Below are 20,330 nucleotides of genomic sequence, written 5' to 3'. Positions count from 1 at the left end.
TGCGTTGGGCGCCGTGGAAGGCCACGGCGTTGGGGGCTATTAGGTAGTTCACCCACAGCTTGAGGCAGGGTTGGGATCAACCCCCGAATGTTGTTTGCTAGAACCTGCGAGGCGATTCCCTCAACAGCTGGCCATTGTTGACCATGATGCCTCAGGAAGCAGATCAGATCAGGGTCCGCGTCAAAGACACAGGTGGAGTCCGGCTTGTAAACGCACAAAGTATATACGGCTTACAGGGGCCACTGGTGCTGCGAGATTCGGGGAGATGCAGCGCACGGCATTTAACTAGTAAGTTAGTGTGCTGACAGGCAGGCAGGCAGGCACAGATCGATCTGACGGGATCTTGACATTTGTCACCCAACCCGTGCCCTGGAAAGCGCCGAGCTTTGTTTCTTACTGCTATTAGCGTCGCGTGTCTGGTTCGTACCGTACCGTACCGTACCGTACCGTATGCGTCCAGTCAGGAAGAGGAGAGCCTCTCCCAAGTGCCGAAACATGATGACACGGCACTGGCTGCTCGTCCCTGTGGCGTCTGTCGCCCCGTCCCGGCTGTCCGGAACTTGGCGATGCGATGGTTCTAGAAGTGCCAGCAGAAGTGCGCGCCGAGCGGCGGACGCAGCTCACAAACGGGACGGCGTCGCCGTTTGGTGCTGCAGGCAAGACATTCTGCTGACAAGCTCTTGTACTTTTGGTCGTGCAAGCCATGGGAGAGGGTGGTTTTTGTTCATTGACAGCTCGCAGGTTACGGCACCGTCTTGAAGAGCTCGTGGGAGCAGGCCTAGCGGGGGCGTTGCAAACTGACTCGACTTTAGACGTTGGTGGAAGTGCGCCATCCACTGAGCAAGAGCAGAGAGCCAGATGAACACGCCCATCCGCTGGTGTGGACATGAAGAGTCGCCAAACAATCTCCCTCCATTTTCGCAGTGAAGCTATTCATCGCCATTCAACGCTACCGCAAGAAACCGCACAATGACTCGGAACCACCACCAGACGGCAACCCCGCTTATCGTATTTGTCGTACTGTCAAAAAGGATCCAGCGCCGACATGGACTCAATCGCATCGGACACGATGCTTCCTCAATTGACAGCCTGGGTCGTTGTCGTTCAAGTTGTCGCCTCATAGACCTGGGCTACTCGACGCGCCAAGACAACAAGTCAGCATGCCTTCGCTCCTATGCCTCCCTGACGAAGTCCTCATTGAAGTGGTCCGCCTCGCGCTCGGCCTCGGTCCGGCAGACGGCTCAGTCGACACGGCGCGATGCTTCAACATTGCGTCCCCCGAGTTTGTGCCAGGGATCGCGCCGTGGATGAGAAAACGCATATTAAAGGAGCGCGCCGAAAGCAAGGCGCCCATCGTGCCGCTGCTTCTGGCCTCACGGCGCCTGAACAAAATCGCCGGCTCTCTCTTGTTGAGCGGATCGGTTTTCCGGGTCAGCGACACGCCGGATCTGCAGCTGCTGCTGACCTCCATGGGGCCTGAGAGGATTTCGCGCGTGAGGAACGTCTCGGTCGCTCTATACTCGGACGACGACTACGAGCACGACCCCCGCGACGACGCCACGGCCCAAAAGGACATTGAAGAGGCCACGAGCGCGCTGGGCCAATTGCCGTCGACACTACGCAGCCTCCGTCTAGAATTGCCTTACCATTGGCATCCCCCGTTCTCTCACGACAGGGGCACAGACGCGCGCCTCAGGAGCGCCATGGCCAAGTTTCGCGGCTTGAGGGAGCTTTTCCTCGACCTCTACACTCATCATATACACATTGACATGTTCACCGACATGGCTGCCGACATGTACAGCGACTTCCACGAATGGATCGAGCCGCCGGCTCCCAGATTTCCGCTGCTCAGACGCCTCGAGCTCCAAGGGTGTCTGACGCCTTGCCTCGGACGCAAGGGCCTCGCAGCCGCTCTCTCAGAGGCACAGCTTCCGTGCCTGGAGGCGCTCGTGCTTGACGGCATACTGCACGACAGCGACGACGAAGAATCGCTCGTGTTCCAGCCCGATGCCCTCAAGACGATGCATCGATTGCGCGAGTTCTGCTGGACGCCGTACGATTTCAACGAGGGCATACGCAAGACGCTGGGCAGCCCGCACTCGCCGCCGACGAGACGTCACATGGAAGAGCTCAGGGCCAGGCACGGGGAGACTCTCCGCGTGCTGAACATCGACTTTGGGGAGAGAGAATCGTGCAATGGGCCGTGGGATCTAGACATTGATCAGGAGTACCTGGATGAGTTTAAGGCTGGGCTGCCAAACTTGCACAGCGTATCATTGACAATGGGCGACGAAGAATGAGGAGCGTCTTTCGAACCGGGGCGACTTGAGCATCTTCCCATGGCAATAGCGTACGTGTCATTTAGTACCAACCAGGGCTGTTTATTTCCAGCACAGGCGGGCGCAGTACCCGAAGGCGTCGCTCTAAGACGGCTGAATTGGCATCCGGGTGGCCGAGCAGTCTTCGCAACCTATAAAGGCAACCAACGCCGCATCGTCGCGAAATACCAAGGGAAAAAAGGTCGGCAACTCGGAAATGATGAAGATACTCATTCTCGGAGGCACCAGTTTCGTCGGTCGCCACGTCGCAGAGGAAGCCCTCAGGAGGGGTCACGATGTGACGGTCTTCAACCGCGGCCTCTCGGCCGCACCCGATGGCGCCGCGGCCATTGTCGGCGATCGTTTGGCCAAAGGGGGATACGCGAACCTCGACGGCCATTCCTTCGACGCCGTTGTCGATACCTGGGCGACTGACCCGGCAGCCGTCGAGTCGGCCGTGGCGGCTCTCCGCGGCCGGGTCAAGCATTACATCTACGTCTCGACCATAAGCGTGTACAACTTTGAAGGCGCCCCGCGGCCTTTCGCGGAGAGCACGCCGCTGTTTGACCCCGAAAAGACAGAGGTGCAGTACTTCAAGGACAAGGTGCGCGGGGAGCGCTTCGCCCTGCAGTCGGGCGTTCCGACCGCGCTGATCCGGCCCGGCGTCATCCTCGGGCCGTTTGAGAACATCTGGCGGCTTCCGTGGTGGCTCACCCGCATGGCCAGGGGGGGCAAGACGCTCGCGCCCGGGCCAAGGGACATGCAGCTGCAGTTCATCGACGCGAGGGACCTGGCCCGCTTCGTCGTCGTCGACGTCGCGGAGCGGAGACTCGACGGCGCCTACAACCTCGTCTCCGAGATGGCGCACATCTCCATGGGCGACTTCCTCGAGACGGCCAACAGCGTTGCCGGCGGCGGAAAGGCGGAGCTGTGCTGGCTGGGCATGGACAAGGTCAAGGAGGCCGGCATCGGGGACTGGGTCGAGATGCCCATGTGGGTTGCGCGGCCCGAGGCCAAGGACCGCCCCGCGTACCAGGTGGACGTGAGCAGGGCGATGGAGGCGGGCTTGAAGATTCGCCCGGCGAAGGAGACGATTGCGGATACGTGGGAGTGGTTAAAGTCCCTGGACGACGACGGGTTGCCTGCGGGTATCAAGGTCGGGCTGGATCCGGACAAGGAGAAGCGGGCACTTGACACGTATTGCACTCTGTGAAACGAACTCTCTCGTTTGCTAGTCTTGCGAAATGTACGAGAGTAGTGCACCGTACGGTGAATGTAGTCACAAACGAGCCAAGCACCATCACGACCATCCACTACTTGTATCAGTCTGGGCTGCAAGTAGCCGTGACATCTATACATCCCCGAGTCGTCCACATCTGTACCTTTTCATCATCACACCAGGGAAACATGCATATCAACAGACGGTTTGATCTCTTGGACGCCGCTGCCGCTGCGGCATCAGAAATACCTCACTTGGTTGCGACCTTGGATCTTGGTCGCGGCACTGTTTGGCCGACTCCCGTCGTAAAACTCGCGTCGCCGCTAAGCCCAGGCAACAGGAAAAGCAACCCGGTCACTGGCATACTCTACCCGGTAAAGGAGGCCCATTCCCGCTACAAGCACGTCTTTCTTGGATAGCTGCATCAAAAGCCCCGAGTTGTGGGTGTCAACACCATCCGCCATGCATCTATCAAGGGTCGACGTACGCTCGGCGCCCGCGCCGCGTCATGAAGGAGGGCCCTCTGGCGCTAATTCGCTGCAACGGACTCAGCTTCTCACCCCGAACATGACGACTCAGCCTCCACAACGCGCCCTCGTCGCATTCGCGGGCCAATCGTCTTACAGCACCGGCCGGGCGGGAGGAGGCAGCCGAGTCGCGACCAACGGCCCTGTTGTTGCGAGCCACCCGAGAGTCGTCCAGCAAAAAGTCGTCTATAAGATGCCGTTTCTGCCCAAGCGAGGGGTCCCTGTGGATTGCCCATAGCTCTTGGAAATGGGCGTTTGTGTATCTTTGTTTGCCCAATGTTCTAGCAACTGATCCATGTGCCTCCCACGGGCTCGCAAATCTACCTCACGCTATCACCAGTTGCCATCATCAGACTCACTCCCTGCATCTGCATATCCGCGAGTCGTGGCCATGGGCGCACCACCTTCTTCCTCACACCCTCCAATGTCCGCCAACAACAACTCCACCATGAGCCCCACGCCCTTCGCCGGGCCCCCGTCGACCTCGTTCCTGTCTGCCCAGCACGAACGCCTCATCCTCGAGCTCCTCCCCTTCAAGGACAGCGCCAAGTTCCAGGAGTGGCTCAACAGCGACTGGGTGCGCGGCTCGTGGCTCGAGTTCCACGCCGACTTCCTCGGCAAGACGGCCCGCACAGGTCCGTCAAGCGCCGCCGCGCCCGAGCCCGACAAGGGACGCGCAGCGCAGGCCGCCAAAGACGCTATCAACTCGCGGTCGCAAAAGTACCTCGTCTACCACCCCAACAAGACGGGCTGGACGGCCGAGGACCACCATGTGCGCTTCATCGTGACCGTCATCCAGGATAACATGCTGCGGAGCCTGTGGTCCGAGTCGGAATGGAAGAAGAAGGCCATTGACATTGCGAAGGCGGTGTTTGAGGTGCTGTGTTTCCTCAAGGCGACATTCTATGTTGTCGACCAGCATCCGCCGAGCTATTCCCAGTAGTGCTGAGACTTGGGCGGGGTTGGAGTGTGCTCATGGTCTGCTGGTGTTTGGAGTCGCTGGGTCATTCATCATGATTGAGACATTCCAGAGTATCATTGCACTACTAATACTATAGCGACACTTTCACCGCACCTGACTACATTGAGTGACTCTGACGCTTCGCCTTGACGAGATGCCATCGCCCAGCGCCAACACGCTCGTTGCAAACCAGGACATCGCAGAGCCTGCGGGGATACCGCAGCAGGGAATGCCTCTTTGAGCGTCCGCGCAACTCAGAGCTGCGCCAATACAGACTCGGCCGACGACACCGTCACCTCTCGCGCCGGCTCCTTCTCTGCGTAAACTACTTTGCCGTGGTCAATAATAATTGCGTATCGAGCCGTGCGTTCGCCCTTGAGCCACCCGAGACTCGTGGAGAAGGCGGTGTTGGTGTCGGATAGGAAAAGCTGAGCACAAAACAAAACAAAAACTCTTAGCAAATCTGTTCTTGAGCGGCCAAGACACCAGGGCGCGCAGGCAGGCATAGGCTCACAATATCGTCATTCTTGACCTGATTCGCCTTGCCCCAGGCGCTCATGACGTATGCGTCGTTGTAGGCGATGCAGGCAATGGCATCAACCCCTTTCTCTCGGAAGCGGGACACGTTCTTGATGTAACCCGGGAGATGCTTCTCGGAGCATGTGCCTGTGAAAGCGCCGGGGACGGAAAACAAGACGACTTTCTTGTTTGCAAACTCTGTCGCGGGGTTGCATGTAAGCGGACGGACGAGGGGGAGGAGGAGGGGGAAGGAGCGCACCTTTAGAGGCATCGTACGCGATGGGAACGCCGCAAGAGCTGACACCTTCCTTTTCTTCAGCATAAGGTATATATTGAAAGGTGACTCCGTCGGGGAAGCTGTCTCCGGCTTTGAGAGCTGCCATCTTGTTGGACGATCAAGTGTCAATCGATAACCCCAGCACGTACGACTGGAGGAGAAGTAGATGCTGGCAGTTTAGCAGGGAATTTCGTCGCAGTTGAACAGTCTGGATTCCTGGAGGGGCTGGATGTTGGCCAATACTTCAATGGGGGTAAAGAAGTAAAAGACGTCCCCTCCCCCTCCCCCCTCCCCCTTGGAGATTCAGGATCGACCCTGACGGACTGGAGCTCATCCATCCGGCCCGACCAAGCGATAACCTAGTCCCCCCCGGCCCGGAACCATGCTCACTCTATCCCGCCCGCCCGCGCCATGAGACGAGCGAGCTTTGTGCGCCCAGTTCGTTGCGTAACCGCCGAGATACAGCCACATTCGGAACGCTTGATGCAAGGCAACGCCATCCGCGGTTCAGCTATCGCGGGAGAACGGACGGGGATTCCGTGTCCAGCCGTCATGCATATACGACACCATCAATGTGGAATACTAATCCATGTCCCTGTGTGACGACGAACAGGAGTAGTTGCATATGATATCGTCACAGACGACATGGGGGGCTCTGCAGAGGCGGCACACAAAAGCAAAGGCAAGCAAGCGCACTGATTCAGTAATGCCACTGAGACATCGCTTTGGCACTCTCGTGCAGACAGACAGACAGATGGGTTTGCCGTCCATCCTGCAGGCCATTGCGCCATCGCTTACCCTCCCTCTCAACATACGTAACTGCCGTGCTACCCTCCATGGCCCCGGGTGCTGACGCGTTAGTGATGTGGCCCAAACCCCCCCACTATCCAGTTTTGTCAATCGGGCACACGAGCTTGTTTGTCAATCTCACGAGTTGTTGACCTCTGGTTTTTTTTTCCTTCATCCCGCCCCTTCCGGTTGAGCCGGACCAAACATCACGCACGCGACCACCAAAACTCTCCTGCCTCACACAAGGTAGGCAACAAACAGCCATGGCGTCGGCTCGCGGCGCCTTGCAATGGACATGTCGAGAACTCGGCCTCACCTCTGTGTGGGTGACTGGTCGGGACGCATGGCTCGTCATCCTCGGCCGGACGTGCCGCATGTTTGCCTTTGGCGCCATCTCTCTCATCATTGCCCTCTTCATGTCGTCACTCAACTACTCCGACTTCAAGATCGGCCTGTTCATGACCCTGACTCTGGTCGGCGACGTGATCCTCTCGCTCCTCACCGCCCTGGTCGCCGACCGCACCGGCCGCCGCCGCATCCTCATCCTCGGCGGCGCCCTCATGGTCTTCTCGGGCCTCGTCTTCGTCTACTTTGAGAACTACTGGATCCTGCTCTTCGGCGCCGTTGTCGGCGTCATCAGCGCCACGGGCGGCGACTTTGGGCCCTTTCGCTCCATCGAAGAGTCGACGCTGTCGCACCTCACCGAGCCCTCGACCCGTGCCGATGTCCTGTCCTGGTACGTGACCATTTCGACCATGAGCTCGGCCGTGGGCACCGAAGTCGCCGGCCGCATGGTCCACGTCCTCCAGGAGTGGCGCGGCGGCACCGTCACCGAGGCATACCATGACATGTTCTGGATCTACGCCGCCATGGGCGTCACCTCGCTCATCTGCGCCCTCCTCATGAGCGACAAGTGCGAGTCGCCCGACTTGATGGCGGATACAGACGATAAATCCCCCGACGCGGATCCGCTTCTAGGCCCCGCGGAACACGATCGCATCAACGGCTATCAGGGAGATGCAATTGCACAAGGCAATGGCCGGGACCGATCTGATTCGGTTCAACTTGACGCGGACCAGCAGCAGCGACGACTACGTCCCGCAAGTCCAGTCGGGCGAGATGAGCCGCGCAGGAACGGGCTCTTCAGCCGCTTCTCTCAAATATCCAAAGAGTCACTGGTCGTCTCCATCAAAATCTGGATCCTGCTCGCCATCGACTCACTGGCAGACGGCATGGTCTCGTACGCGCTGACCAACTACTACCTCGCGCGCAAGTTCAGCCTGGACGAGTCGGTCTTGGGCGACATCATGTCCATCAGCTACGTCCTCATGGCCGTCTCCTCCATGTTCGCCGGACCACTTGCCCGGCACCTAGGACTCATCAACACCATGGTATTCACGCACCTGCCATCTTCCACCGCGGTTCTGCTCTTCCCGATCCCCCAGAGCGTGTCGCTGACGGTGGTGCTCCTCTTCATCCGCACCGGCCTCAACAACATGGACCAAGGCCCCCGGGCCGCCTTCATCGCAGCCGTCGTGAAGCCCGAGGAGCGCACTGCCGTCATGGGCATCACGGGCATGCTTCGAACGCTGGCGTCCACCGTCGGCCCCAGTCTGACTGGTTGGCTTGCTGGCACCGACCGGTTCTGGATTGCCTTTGTCATCGCTGGCGCCTTGCGAATTGGTTATGACCTGGGCCTATTCGTCATATTTGTGAACATGAAATTGCACGCTCATGAATTACCAGAGGAACACGAGCAGAGTGATGAGGAGGCTCCTACATGTAGCGGCCAGAATGGACGTGTTGGGAATGAAGATTAAAACGGCGGGACTGGACTTGGTGTCTTATCAGAATTCGTCAGTAGCGACTGACTTGGCTTGTGGGAACCTAAAACATGACGGCGCAACCACATGGATGCCTTCTTATGAAAACAGCATGCATGTTTCTAAACTAGCTAGCAAAACTACTGTAGTAATGTAAGATATGATTCGGATGATGGCTAATTTAGTTGCTTGTCCTTCTCGCGCGAGGACTACTGTTGCTCGAGTTGCTGCCGAGGCATTGCCAGCGATTGAAACGATAGCAGTGTTCAGGGAACCTCGCCAACCATGTATAGAGAGGGAACAGTACCCCATAGCTCTTTTCAACTACAAGGTACATACCAACCAACGAACCCAACCCCAGACCATCAAGGATCTTAACTGAAGAACCCCATAAAAACGTCTTTCAACTCTCTGGCAGTCTCCGACGGCCGCGGAAGGCTCGCTGACGCCGATTCATTAGCCAGCACCAAGATGAGAGTGCTCCGCCCGTCCAACATGCCCAACGCCCGATCCAGCGCTTCAGCATTGTCGACAAAGAACTTGCGTTCGTAGCTGAGACCATTGGCGGCCGCCAGAAATGCCTCTCTGCTAATCGTGAGGGGCTGGTTACCCGTCGAGCTATGGACCCCGTTGAAGACCACCACATGCACCAGGTTAGGCTGTGATATGTCCGCCAACACGGCGTTGTTCCCCAAATGCATCACAAAAGACCCGTCGCCGTCGATGCAAAACACTCGCCCCGTGGCACGCCGGAGCCTGATGCCGTTGGCCACGGCAAAGGAATGTCCCATGGCTCCGAGACAAAAGAAGTTTGATGAGAGAGACTCGCCTCTCTCCTTGCGGACCATGTATAGTTCTCGACTGGTCCCTCCGAGCGACGACACGGAGACATCGGCCTCTTTCATGTGCGCGAGCACGCGCCTCACAACGATCTCGCGGGAAAGCTGCAACTCTGACTCTGGGGTGAACCATCTCTCGGCTTCAACATGAACACGTTTCTCGCAGCCGCCTACGGCTGTGATTGTCGCTCCCTTGGTATAGGGGGTGAAGGCTCCGGGAGGCACGATGAGTGCGACCGGCGTTTTCTCTGCTAGTGCCTTTGAAATCAACCGCCCTATTGCTTCCTTTGACTGCTGTATAGACTCTGGCAACTCCTCAAAAGGGATGTCGTTGGCTCTGAGGTTGTCTAAAAGACGCGGACCTATCAAAGCATGTTGAGGTTCGTCTTTGATTCCTGGTTTGCCGCGCCACCCTATCATGAGCAGCATGGGAATACCAAACACTTCCTTTGCAGCCAGGCTCTGGAGGGGATTCAACGCATTAGAAAGACCCGAGTTTTGCAGATAGCACATTGCCACCCTGCGCGTGGCGAGGTAGTGTCCGGCGGCGAGCGCGACGGCCCCGCCCTCGTTGGCCATGACAACGTGCTGTGGCTTCGGCTTATTGGCAGCCAGATAGCTCAACAGCCCGCTGAGACTGGAGTCAGGGACTCCGAATATTGAATCGATGCCATTGGGTGTAAGCGCCTCGTCGTGGAACTTCTCGGGGTCGAATGGCGTCATGGCGCTGGCGGTAAAGCGGATAGATGCTCAATGGGCATGAACAAGGGCGGGCGAGCAGAGAGAGAAGAGGGGGAGCAAGGCTAAAGAGATGTGCAGACTGGGATCTAGGGAGGGGGCACGAGACCAGTACCCTACCGGACAGTGAATCTAGAGCACGAGTACTACATGTACTTTCTCGGCTGTGTAAGAGGCCATACAAATTGCACAGAAGCATTGACTACTAAATATAGGCGACAGCATAGCTCTGCTGAACTCGCTGATCGTTGTCGATTTCGAGCTACTACATTACGTAGACTTCTTCAGCTTTCCTTTGTGCTTATCTCCAAGCCCTCTACTGCAGCCATCAATTGAAACGGCACACCAGTGGCTTGCCAGGCTTGAGCTGAGATCAGAAACACGACAGGCGTTCGGCAAGCTGGCGCAGGATACATACCAGCGGACCATTCGAGCCGCCGCCTGCAAAGAGCCCCTGCAACTCGCGTACAGTGTCTCGGAGTGGCAACTGTAAGTAGCCCAATACAGCCAAGCAGGGTGGGCAGTACGCTCAATATTGATGCGGCCGTGCCGATACGACGTTGTAACCTTGACAATACAGAAGGCGCCTTTGTCTGTGGCCTTTGAACGGTTCGCCTTACACCGACATTGACGCAATATTTGGTCATTATCAGCAAATACTTGTCGGCAACTCAACATGAAGTCGTAACATGATAACCGAGGATTCGTGGCATCCTCTTGCGGCACAGGCTGTCAGAAGGCGGCTGCCTACATGGTTGCACGACCGCGGCCGGCCCCATCATCCCTGCCGTCTCGAGCCTATGTTGTGTTTCTCGTCGCATATTTCTGTGGTCCTGTCACTATGCTTTTGGAAACACTGCAGCCCATAGTGACCAGGGTCTCTGGTGGCGCGCGACTGGTCACATGCAATTGCTGACCGACCCGGCTTGAGATGAAGATGAGGGAATGACTGGACTGATAAACGCCGGCACGAACTACGTGCAGCGATCGTGCAACGGTCCAGCACCAGACGAAGCCCTGTCCATGCTCGGGTAAGACAAAAACGGCCGGGGGGTCGCAAAGTAACTGGGGGAGGGCGGCATCATGTCCTCTCAAGACGATTTTGGAAGGTGGCCACACGACCATTATGCAGCTGGCCGCGGCCCGGCCGGGAAAGGTCCTGCGTGTCTGACATGGGGAAACTGCGCATAGACGGCAGCGTCTGATTAGACACGGCCGGCTGAATGTCTCAGCTGCGACGTGCTTCAGAGGACCTCACCGAGCACGGACGGGTGATTGCCTCACTTGCAGCTTTTGAAGCCTCATGGTTGGTGGGGAGGTTCTTGTTGCATGTTTGTGATGATGAAGTCGCGGCAATGCTGTCGGCGATCGCTGCAACTCCCGCCGCGGGGCAGAGCGGGAGAGTATGCCTGCTCTTGGTGTCTCTTATCCTCGCGTAGCTGATGTCATGTACATGCGTTGACGAAAAGGCTTGGAGCATAAGAAAAGGGTGCTCAGTACATGTGGGATCTGGCCATCACATCTTGTGGTGTTTCCAACTTTGAATATCCACTGTCAACAACAGGTGCTTCTGACTTCATTGCGCGCCCTGTACCTTTTGATTTTGTTTCTTATTCACAGCTCTCAAGGAACAAAAAAAGCCCTCCCGTCTGATGACCAATTCAGAAGCCATGTCGAGCTCTGTAAAGTCTGCACTTGCTCAGAACCGCGCCAAGGTCCGCCTCGTGGAGGCTCACGACCCTTCGTCCATTGACCTCGTGAGAACAACCATTGGCAGCGATGGCGAGTCATTCCACGGGGTCTGGGTCAGCGGCCTCACCCAGACCACATATCTGGGCATCCCCGACACCGAAATGATAACGCCCCTGGAGCGGGCCTCTCTCATTACATATGCCGACGCGGGCCGTCACGAAAACGACGAGTCCCGGAAGCTCTGCTGGGCCTTTGACGCCGACAGCGGCGGCCCGAGGGCCGAGATCCCAGCTCTCGTCGCGAAGCTGTCGAGCATGGGCATCTCCATGGCGGTCATCGAGGACAAGGAAGTCTCGGAGCCTGGCGCAAAGGTCAACTCGCTCGCTGCGTCGTCCGCCTCCCAGGGGCAAGCCAATATGCACGAGTTCTCAGCGACCATCATGGCTTTCAAAGAGGCGGCGGCGTCGTCTGCGGACTTTATGGTCACGGCGAGGATCGAGAGCTTCACGACGCGCAAGCGGAAGCAAGATGCCACCGAGGAGATGGCGTCCGTCCGCGCCGCCCTGGAAGACGCCCTCGCTCGCGCGCAGGCGTACTGCGCCGCCGGTGCCGACGCAATCATGATCCACAGCAAGAGCAAGAAGCCCGACGAGATCCTGGACTTTATCCGACGCTTCCGTGTCCGAAACCGCCACACACCCATCGTCGTGGTGCCGACGACGTACTCTACCACGCCCGAAGACGTCTTATACAACGCCGGTGCCAACGTCATCATCTATGCCAACCATTTGATGAGGGCCAAGATCAAGACGGCCAACCGGGTATCCGACGGGATCCTTGCCACTAATCCGGGACTCCTCTCGGCCGAACCCGCCCTGGGGAGATGCGCATCTTTGCAGAATTTTGGCTGTCTTTTGGCCAAGATCTCGGAAATGGAACACCGCAACGAGGCCATCATACAGTATGGCAAAGAACTCGAACGCGGGGCGGTCGAGGGCATGCGAAACGTTCTCACGAGTCTCCTGGATTCCAAGACATCGGGGGGCGCCGACAGGCACATCATCCCCGTTGCCGACCTTCTCCGTATCAACGGCTCCCAAGTCACCTTCAAGTTGGGTTCCATGTCGTGGCCCGAGACTGGCGTCGAGACCTTGGCGGCCACAAAGGACCGCCGAGGAGACGGCCCCAGCTACGGCCAGCACAGCTCCGGATGGTTAGGGGCGATCCAAGATGCATTCGCAAATTGGCTCAAGGTGTTTTTCACTGGAATGAACTCGGCAGTGCCACAGGAGGGCAAGGGGGCGTAGGTTGGGGCTGGCAACGGCGAGATGCATGAGCTTTCTCTTTCAGGAGATAGATGGGCTCAGCTACCAGCCCATGCTATTTCATATATCATTGAGTATAATATGGGTAACCAGTTGGGCCGCGAAGGCAGCGGCAGCGACGAGAGCGTCGATAGCAGCAGTGATATGCCAAGGAACATTCATGTTGAAGGACTGGGGCGGCAGGATGCTCTATATCTCAAGATCGAACGAATACAAACAGATTATCAACAGCCCGCTATCACCTAGTCAAAGCACCGCTCATTACATGTACGTTAATTAGATACATATCATTCGGTCTGACGACCCCCATGGTTCCTTGGCGGCCCTCAATGCGCTGTCGTCAATCTTCCTCAAGCTCGTCATCAGCCCACTGCATGCCCCGAAGTGAGAGACCCCTGCCATCCCATACGTCTATGCATGGGCTCTTTTTACACGCTTCCCCTCGTCGGACCTCGTTGTTATCTTCCGAGTCATTCCCAGACGGGCTCTTTAGGCGGTTTCCCAAAGCACGACAAGCGTCCGTGTTCCGCTGGGATTGCTTTGCCATCGCTGCGACGATAGCGTAGGAGGAGATGTCAAAGTCGTCATCGTCATCGTCATCGTCATCCCACCGGCGTCCTTTGATCCCCGTACCGAGTCCGTCAAAAATAGTAATCTGTGGTGCGGCGCGCTGGGAGATGGTCGCCGACAAGACATCCAGGGCAATCTCATCCTCATCGTCTTCATCCCATCGCTTCCCTGTAATTCCAAGGCCTCGACCGTCGAAAACGTCGGCGTTCCATGGCGTAGCCGTCATGGGCAAGACAGGCAAGTCGTCTTCATCGTCCTCGTCCCATCGTCGTCCCTTGATGCCGGTACCGAGGCCATCAAAGATGGCGATATTCGAATGAGTGGTGGAGATGGTCTTTTCCAACACGGGAACTCCAAGCTCAATCTCTTCGTCTTCTTCCATCATATCGTCCCAGCTGCGGGAGGCAAACTTGATGTCGAGGACATCAAAGGTGCTGATGGGGCCGAGCGGAGGCGTGGCAAGACCGCCCTCGCTAGAGGTGTCACTGCTCGAGTCTGAACACTCGTACAGCTGCTCCGGGCAATCGTCGTCGTCGTCTGGCACACTATTGATCATCTCCAGATCCTCCGTGGAGTACTCTTGCTCGGACACGCGGATGTGGCCCGGGTCGTGGTGCGGGTAGCAGGGCCACTCCGCCATGGGACCATCGATCAGAAACACCTTGACCGTCCGATGGTCGTCAAATGTGACTCGGTTCTTCTTGCTCCCGTCCACAGGTGGGTAGCGGGAGTACCAGTCCGATACCGAAGCGATGTGCAAGTGGTACAGATAGTCGTCCTACAACTGTCTGGGCACGTGCTCAGGCTTGATACCAGGCGCTGCAAAGAAGTGGTGGTTTTGGGCGCAGTCAACTTGAGATCCGCCGTGGACTGCGCTTCTATGTCAGCTATACTGAAGAATTGATGGGACTTGCCGAAGACAAGGGAAGATGAGACCAACATTCGACAGGAGCAAAGCTTAGCTGGACTTTCTGCTTTAGAATACCCTTCAAAGGGCGCATAGGCTTTATGGTGCGATTCGCCTCGTCAATTGTAGCGAGAGATACCATCTTGATGATCGAAAGTAAGTGAGAGGATGAAGGTCTTGAAGTTAAGCGCGACGGGAGAAAGTGATAGAAAGATCAGAGGCGATACGGGAGAGATCTTGTCGCGTGTTCAAGACCGGTGCGCAAAGGTGGATATGTACGAAGTACAACAAAAAGGCTGTCCGTCAAGGCGGTTCAGGATGCTTCTCTAAGAGGACAGCGACGTTGTGGGAAGAGAAGTAGAAAAGGATGGCGCTGGGGCAGAACAGGTCAAAGAGTAGGCGGGCGTCCTGGGTGAACAGGCAAGTCACTGCCCCCCCCCCCCAACCACCTCCATTACCATCGCTCCAGTGAATGTTTGCTTGACTGCTAAGCTCTCGTACCTACAGCGTGTCATTCATCACCTGAACAGGCCTGTTCAGAGGGTCGCGCGCGGCGTTGAGTCACCCGCCCTGGTGCTTCGAGCTGTGAATCACTGGATGAAAGAGAAGCACTATCCCATTGCAGCGACCGTCAGCGCAGCTTCTTGCATAGGTTCACTGAAAATGACCCTTTTAAGCTTGATTCGCCATTTGTTAGCATTCAAGTGGCTGAACGGCGCCTACATTCTTGGACCGACTAACGCCTTTACTCCTGCTTCAAGCCAATCTTCCCAGTCTTTCGTAGCCCAATACCTCCTATAGCCGTGCACCCAATCATGAGTGCCAGCATGGTCCAAAAGGCCGCCCTGTACCCTTCCAGAAGAGGGCCAGGCGGCGTCATGCGAGCGTTGTTCTTGGCCACGAGCGTCGAGACGACCTGCATGACGGCCAACCCGAGTGAGTTCCCAAACTGCGATGCAGTGTTGAACACGGCGCCGGCGATTGCTTGTTTGTCGTCGGGGAATGTGTCGGTCACGATGATGAGGCCGACGGTGAACAGCACATCCACGGAGAATGGCATGAGAATCTGCGCAAAGAAGGCGCCGGTCCAGTACGTTGACTGAGGCTTGATCAAGGCCATCAGGAGCGGAGAACCGGCCGTAAGGAGAGAAGTGATGACGATGAGCCACACCGCCGGAATCTTGTGCACGACGAGGCCGGTGGCAAAGTTGAGCGCGACGCCAACTATAACGCTCGGCACAATACGCAGCGCGGCTTGTAGAGCGGAGAAGTGCTGTATCTCTTGGAAGCTGTGCCATCGTCAAACACAGATCTTCAATATGAGACTCAACTTGAACATGGAGACTTACTAAAGACTCGCAAAGAGTTCCAGGGAGTTCAGCACCGCAAAGGACAGGGCGATGGTCGCGCAGATGGTCGCAAAGCTTGAGTTGCTCCAGAAAGAGTTGGGTATCAGAGCAGGCTTCCCGGCCCTGTGCTGGCGATGCATCCACCCGATGAACAGAGGAAGGGCCACGACGCCCAGGCAGAGAAGCACGATGCTCGTAGGCTCCTTGACCTTGTATACGTCGGTGCTGATGATCCTGTGATGAGACTTTGTTAGCAGCGGGTTAGGCTTCGGATCAGTCGATGCTCGCTCAGTCACATACGCCAAAAAGTACGATATCAGCGTCATAAAGGCCGACGCGAGCAGTGCCCCAACCCCGTCGACCTTGGTCCTCATGTCCCTCACCACAGTCTTGAGCGTACCAACCGGTCCTGACGCAGGCAGCGCCCAGGCGCCAACGGCGGCCAGCAGCAGGGTGATGCCTCCGTAGAGATACCAGCCCGCGCGCCACCCGATGGTGTCGACCAAGACGCCGCCCATGACCAAGCCGACCGAGAAGCCGAGCGGCTGGCTCAGGCCGACGCACGCGAAGCTCAAGTTGCGCCCCTTTCCGCGCGGCATGATGTTGGTGATGAGACCCACGGAGCTCGACAGATGCAACGCCATGGCCACACCGTGCAGTGCCCGCAGCGCGACCAGCTCCTCGCCGCGTCGGGTGAACCCGCAGCCGATGATCATGGCGCCGCTGACGACGCATCCTATGAGCTCCATCGACTTGTGGCCGACAACGTCGGCAAAGGCGCCGGCAAGCAGGAGCGCCGATGCCGTGGCCAGTCCGGGAACAGACGATGGCCAGAACGCGAGCGACGCGGGCAGATGGAGGTCGGCAGTCATCCGGGGCAGGCCGACGACGACAAGTCCGTTCGTGGCGCTCGAGGCAAAGTTGACCCCGGCCAGCTGGAACGTCACGGCCACCTTGCGCAGTCGAGAGGCTGTCAACGAGTTGCTGTTGTCGTAGTCTCCGGGGCTCCCCGCGCTGTCACTGTGGCTCAAGCGGGAGGTGCTCTGAGAGTCGACGATGCCTGCCGCGACAGGCTCAAGCTTCACCGCCTCCGTTTGGGTCGCCATTGTTGCGGAGTCGCTATGTGGCAATGTCGCTCAAACGTGGGTTGCTCAAACAGACGAGTAGTTCGGTTGCCTGTATAGAAGTATCGACGCAGCAGTTGCGCTGATCGCCGTCATATATTTAGCCTTCTGCTAGGGAAATGTCGGTCACGCCCTATGCGCCCTTTGAGTGGAGAGATGTTGAAATGCTTTAGTTGAACTTGAGTAGCCAACGACCACTGGTTATCGAACCGAATTGATTGCACTTGGAAGGATTGAAAACGATAACACTACCGGAGGATCGACGACTTGCAATCGAGAAAAGTCGTGGAGAGAGCTGACATTGTGTTGTGTGTCACGTTTAGTCGTCGTCGACATGGACACATGGACACATGGACTCAGCCACACATGCAGTTATGCCGCAGCCCGGAAGTCGTTGGGGGCCCTGTTGGTTGGGCCCAGAGCCGAGATCATAAATCCGAGCTGTTTCCACTTTGTTACGCTTGACAAGAAGTGGTTTAGTCGTTGCCAACGCTCGCTCACGCTCGTGGGGTTATCAGCTCCCATATAACACCACACTGTGGCGGGGGTTCACAACTCACAAACGCTGTTGGTGGCTCCCGCGCGTGGGGCCGTTCATGTTGCAACCCAACAGCACGCTTCCTTTGTTTGGCGATGCTCTAGGTAGTAACATAAACTTGAAGACGACCGCTCTCTGTGTACATGCCCCAATACTGGATTATCAATAGTGTCTTGTAGCGTCCTGTCTTTTAGAGCCGTGTAATAAAGCGCCAGACCGTCGACCAAAACGGCAATGTCAACTCGTCCTCTCCACCAAGGATCCCACCTAATGCAACCCCAAGGCGGGCCACCACCCAATAAGCTACACGAAAAGCGCAACCTCATCATCTCAACCTCACAACACTCAACTTACAGCACCAGGACAACGTCGGCTCACCATGTCTGCCGAGCCGCCGATACTCATCCTCGACGGCGGCCTCGGCACCTCGCTCGAGCGCTCCTACGGCTGCGTCTTCACGCCCGCCACGCCCCTCTGGTCATCGCACCTGCTCGTCTCCGACCCGTCCCTGCTGCAGCGCTGCCAGGCCGACTTTGCGCGCGGCGTCCCCGTCGACGTGCTCCTCACCGCCACCTACCAGTTCTCCGTCGCCGGCTTCGCGGGCACCAGGACGCCAGACCACCCGCGCGGCATCCCCAGGCCCGACATCCCGCGCTTCGTCGAGGCGGCCGTCCGCGTCGCGGAGCAGGCGCGCGGGATGCCGCGACATGAGGGCGGCCATGCACGCCTGGCGCTGAGCCTCGGCCCGTACGGCGCGTGCATGATCCCGAGTCAGGAATACAGCGGCCGGTACGACGCGGAGCATGATGCCGAGGACGCGCTGCGCGAGTGGCACGCCGACCGCATGCGGCTCTTCGGCGGCGTCGCCGACTTGGCTTCGCGGATCCAGTACGTCGCGCTGGAGACGATACCACGCGTGGACGAGATCCGCGCCCTGCGCAGGGCCATCGGCGCGGTGCCGGAGCTGGCGCGCCGGCCGTTCTGGATGAGCTGCCTGTTTCCGCACGCCGCCGACGACGACACCCTCCCCGACGGGTCGTCGGCCGAGGAAGCCGTCCGCGCGATGCTCGACCCGGGCGTGGCGTCCGCCCGGCCGTGGGGCGTGGGCATCAACTGCACAAAGGTATGGAAGCTCGACGCCCTGCTGCGGCGTTACGAGGCCGCCGTCGCGGGCCTGCTCTCCGACGGCCTCATCGAGGCGTGGCCAGCGCTGGTGCTGTACCCAGACGGCACAAACGGCGAGGTGTACAACACGGCCACGCAGAAATGGGAGCTGCCCGAGGATGCAAAGGGCGAGAGCCGGGAAACGTGGGAGGACCAGCTCAGGGACGCCGTGCTCGGCACTCAGCAAAGAGGAGCATGGCGCCAGATCATCGTGGGCGGGTGCTGCATGGCCGGCGCAGACGACATCAAACGCCTTCGTCACGCGTTGCTAGGCAAGTGAAAACACATTCAGATACCCAGTCCGCTCACGTCTGCACTCGTCTCCCTTCCAGCCATCAACTCCGCCATGACTTTACCCGTCCTCAGCGACAAGGAGATCCCCCACGGCCCATGCCCTGCTGCCACGAAGACGCCTCCCTCGCCGCCCCCGCGTGTCTTCACACCCAGCTGCTCGTCCTTCAGCCGTCTCACATACGGCACTCCACGGTCCGTGACGGGGCGGAAGCACAGTCCCTCTCGCACCACCTCCAGCTCCTGCTCCTGCTCCTCCTCCTCCTTCTCCCCGGGCGGCAGGGCGATAAGCCGCCGCGCCAAGTCCTTCAACTTTGCCAGCGACGCCCCGTCCGGTTGCGCATCCGTGGGCAGCAGCGCCGATGGCGTGCTCGATGAGTTTACGCCCGACACGTAGATAACACCGTTCGCCCGCGCAAAGAGCTCCAGCGCGAGACCCCTCGTCGCGGAGCGTGCAAAACAGCGAAAATGCGACTCGTCGCCGAGCCTGAACCTGGGCGTCCGCACGACCAGCGAGTGGCCGGCCAGCGGCTTGATATGAACGGGCGGCGGCCGCGACGACCTGATGAGGGGGAACAAGGACGAGAGAATACGCCGCGTCCAGGCGCCGGCACACAGCAGCAGGCGCGTGGCGGGCGTCTCTGTCTCGGTGGAGGAGCTGGCGTACCCGATGGTGACGCTTGCGAGCTCGTCGCGGACGTCGGTCGCCATGGAGAGGACCGCGGGCTGGGTGGTGGACATGGACGCCGGCCGCTTTGACATGCTCGAGGACGAACTCGCACAACTTCAACGGGTCCCTGTTCCCTTGTAGCATACATACACCTCGTCTTCCCTATAAACGAATGTGCCTACACCAGAGCCGTCCCGTCGCCGCCATCCATGACCGTCACCGCATCGCCCTCCCTCATCCTCCATCAAGGAGGTGCCCGGCCCCTCCAGCTCTGACTCCCACCCACAACGCTCGCCCTGCCCCTTCCCTCACGCAGCCAATCGCCCTGTCCCTCACCATCACCATTCCAATTACTCACCCTCACCTTACTCCGCGACTCGTAGCCCAGCGTCACGGTCCTCGTGTAGCCCCATCTCTCCGCGCCGCCATGCTCGCGTGCCAACTCGGCATGCTCCTTGTAGCTCAAGGCGCGCCCAGCGAGTCTGGGGTCGAACCAGTCCCCTCGCGATGAAGCCGCCTGCGTAGCCTGACGCCGAGGCGAAGAGCCGTGGGTGGGGAACGCGTCCACGAGGTGGATGGACGAGCCCGGCTGCTGGCGAGAGACGTAGTAGGCCGTTGAAAAGCCGACGATGCCACTGCCCACGATGACGGTGGCGGCCATCTCCACGGCAAAAAGGTCGTACGTGGCGT

At 58.5% G+C, this 20,330-nt stretch overlaps 11 protein-coding genes across 11 annotated transcripts; 6 read left to right on the top strand and 5 right to left on the bottom strand.

Annotated features, from left to right (window-relative positions):
• Positions 1-1,160: 1,160 nt before the first annotated feature.
• JDV02_000407 (uncharacterized protein) lies at positions 1,161-2,300 on the top strand (the record flags this gene model as incomplete). The annotated part of the gene is made up of 1 exon (XM_047981208.1): positions 1,161-2,300. The coding sequence occupies one exon, from the start codon at positions 1,161-1,163 to the stop codon at positions 2,298-2,300; it is 1,140 nt and encodes a 379-aa protein (XP_047837166.1).
• Positions 2,301-2,535: 235 nt separating this feature from the next.
• On the top strand, positions 2,536-3,531 carry JDV02_000406 (uncharacterized protein; the record flags this gene model as incomplete). Its single annotated transcript, XM_047981207.1, has 1 exon — positions 2,536-3,531. One exon carries the CDS (start codon positions 2,536-2,538, stop codon positions 3,529-3,531), a length of 996 nt encoding a protein of 331 aa, XP_047837165.1.
• Positions 3,532-4,089: 558 nt separating this feature from the next.
• JDV02_000405 (uncharacterized protein) lies at positions 4,090-5,138 on the top strand. Its single transcript, XM_047981206.1, has one exon. It carries the CDS (start codon positions 4,360-4,362, stop codon positions 5,005-5,007), a length of 648 nt encoding a protein of 215 aa, XP_047837164.1. The 5' UTR covers positions 4,090-4,359; the 3' UTR covers positions 5,008-5,138.
• On the bottom strand, positions 5,075-6,064 carry AHP1 (peroxiredoxin type-2). Its single transcript, XM_047981205.1, has 3 exons — positions 5,804-6,064; positions 5,540-5,742; positions 5,075-5,453 (listed from the first exon to the last, which is right to left on the bottom strand). The coding sequence occupies exons 1-3, from the start codon at positions 5,925-5,927 to the stop codon at positions 5,280-5,282; spliced, it is 501 nt and encodes a 166-aa protein (XP_047837163.1). The 5' UTR covers positions 5,928-6,064; the 3' UTR covers positions 5,075-5,279.
• Positions 6,065-6,662: 598 nt separating this feature from the next.
• JDV02_000403 (uncharacterized protein) lies at positions 6,663-8,610 on the top strand. Its single transcript, XM_047981204.1, has one exon. The coding sequence runs from the start codon at positions 6,874-6,876 to the stop codon at positions 8,428-8,430; it is 1,557 nt and encodes a 518-aa protein (XP_047837162.1). The 5' UTR covers positions 6,663-6,873; the 3' UTR covers positions 8,431-8,610.
• Positions 8,611-8,772: 162 nt separating this feature from the next.
• JDV02_000402 (Taurine dioxygenase) lies at positions 8,773-10,147 on the bottom strand. The gene has a single exon (XM_047981203.1). It carries the CDS (start codon positions 9,993-9,995, stop codon positions 8,808-8,810), a length of 1,188 nt encoding a protein of 395 aa, XP_047837161.1. The 5' UTR covers positions 9,996-10,147; the 3' UTR covers positions 8,773-8,807.
• Positions 10,148-11,542: 1,395 nt separating this feature from the next.
• JDV02_000401 (uncharacterized protein) lies at positions 11,543-13,164 on the top strand. Its single transcript, XM_047981202.1, has one exon. The coding sequence runs from the start codon at positions 11,663-11,665 to the stop codon at positions 13,007-13,009; it is 1,347 nt and encodes a 448-aa protein (XP_047837160.1). The 5' UTR covers positions 11,543-11,662; the 3' UTR covers positions 13,010-13,164.
• Positions 13,165-13,367: 203 nt separating this feature from the next.
• On the bottom strand, positions 13,368-14,646 carry JDV02_000400 (uncharacterized protein; the record flags this gene model as incomplete). Its single annotated transcript, XM_047981201.1, has 3 exons — positions 13,368-14,375; positions 14,451-14,467; positions 14,538-14,646. 3 exons carry the CDS (start codon positions 14,644-14,646, stop codon positions 13,368-13,370), a joined length of 1,134 nt encoding a protein of 377 aa, XP_047837159.1.
• Positions 14,647-15,249: 603 nt separating this feature from the next.
• Positions 15,250-16,959, bottom strand: JDV02_000399 (uncharacterized protein; the record flags this gene model as incomplete). The annotated part of the gene is made up of 3 exons (XM_047981200.1): positions 15,250-15,793; positions 15,854-16,087; positions 16,154-16,959. 3 exons carry the CDS (start codon positions 16,957-16,959, stop codon positions 15,250-15,252), a joined length of 1,584 nt encoding a protein of 527 aa, XP_047837158.1.
• An 872-nt stretch (positions 16,960-17,831) lies between these two features.
• Positions 17,832-20,238, top strand: SAM4 (Homocysteine S-methyltransferase). Its single transcript, XM_047981199.1, has one exon. It carries the CDS (start codon positions 17,895-17,897, stop codon positions 18,957-18,959), a length of 1,065 nt encoding a protein of 354 aa, XP_047837156.1. The 5' UTR covers positions 17,832-17,894; the 3' UTR covers positions 18,960-20,238.
• JDV02_000397 (uncharacterized protein) lies at positions 18,968-19,732 on the bottom strand (the record flags this gene model as incomplete). The annotated part of the gene is made up of 1 exon (XM_047981198.1): positions 18,968-19,732. The coding sequence occupies one exon, from the start codon at positions 19,730-19,732 to the stop codon at positions 18,968-18,970; it is 765 nt and encodes a 254-aa protein (XP_047837157.1).
• Positions 20,239-20,330: the final 92 nt, after the last annotated feature.

This window comes from Purpureocillium takamizusanense, chromosome 1, assembly GCF_022605165.1.
Source record: "Purpureocillium takamizusanense chromosome 1, complete sequence".
Taxonomy (NCBI): Eukaryota; Fungi; Ascomycota; class Sordariomycetes; order Hypocreales; family Ophiocordycipitaceae; genus Purpureocillium; species Purpureocillium takamizusanense.
This window is presented reverse-complemented; position numbering and strand designations above follow the sequence as displayed.

What these genes read in the sequence shown, in the direction of transcription:
- JDV02_000405 (XM_047981206.1), top strand. Translation starts at nt 4,360, where the DNA reads ATGTGCCTCCCACGGGCTCGCAAATCTACCTCACGCTATCACCAGTTG.
- AHP1 (XM_047981205.1), bottom strand. Translation starts at nt 5,927, where the DNA reads ATGGCAGCTCTCAAAGCCGGAGACAGCTTCCCCGACGGAGTCACCTTT. An exon ending in CGCGTACGATGCCTCTAAAG is followed by an intron (nt 5,743 to 5,803) that starts GTGCGCTCCTTC and finishes ACCCCGCGACAG; the next exon opens with AGTTTGCAAACAAGAAAGTC. An exon ending in AGGTCAAGAATGACGATATT is followed by an intron (nt 5,454 to 5,539) that starts GTGAGCCTATGC and finishes TTTTGTGCTCAG; the next exon opens with CTTTTCCTATCCGACACCAA.
- JDV02_000403 (XM_047981204.1), top strand. Translation starts at nt 6,874, where the DNA reads ATGGCGTCGGCTCGCGGCGCCTTGCAATGGACATGTCGAGAACTCGGC.
- JDV02_000402 (XM_047981203.1), bottom strand. Translation starts at nt 9,995, where the DNA reads ATGACGCCATTCGACCCCGAGAAGTTCCACGACGAGGCGCTTACACCC.
- JDV02_000401 (XM_047981202.1), top strand. Translation starts at nt 11,663, where the DNA reads ATGACCAATTCAGAAGCCATGTCGAGCTCTGTAAAGTCTGCACTTGCT.
- SAM4 (XM_047981199.1), top strand. Translation starts at nt 17,895, where the DNA reads ATGTCTGCCGAGCCGCCGATACTCATCCTCGACGGCGGCCTCGGCACC.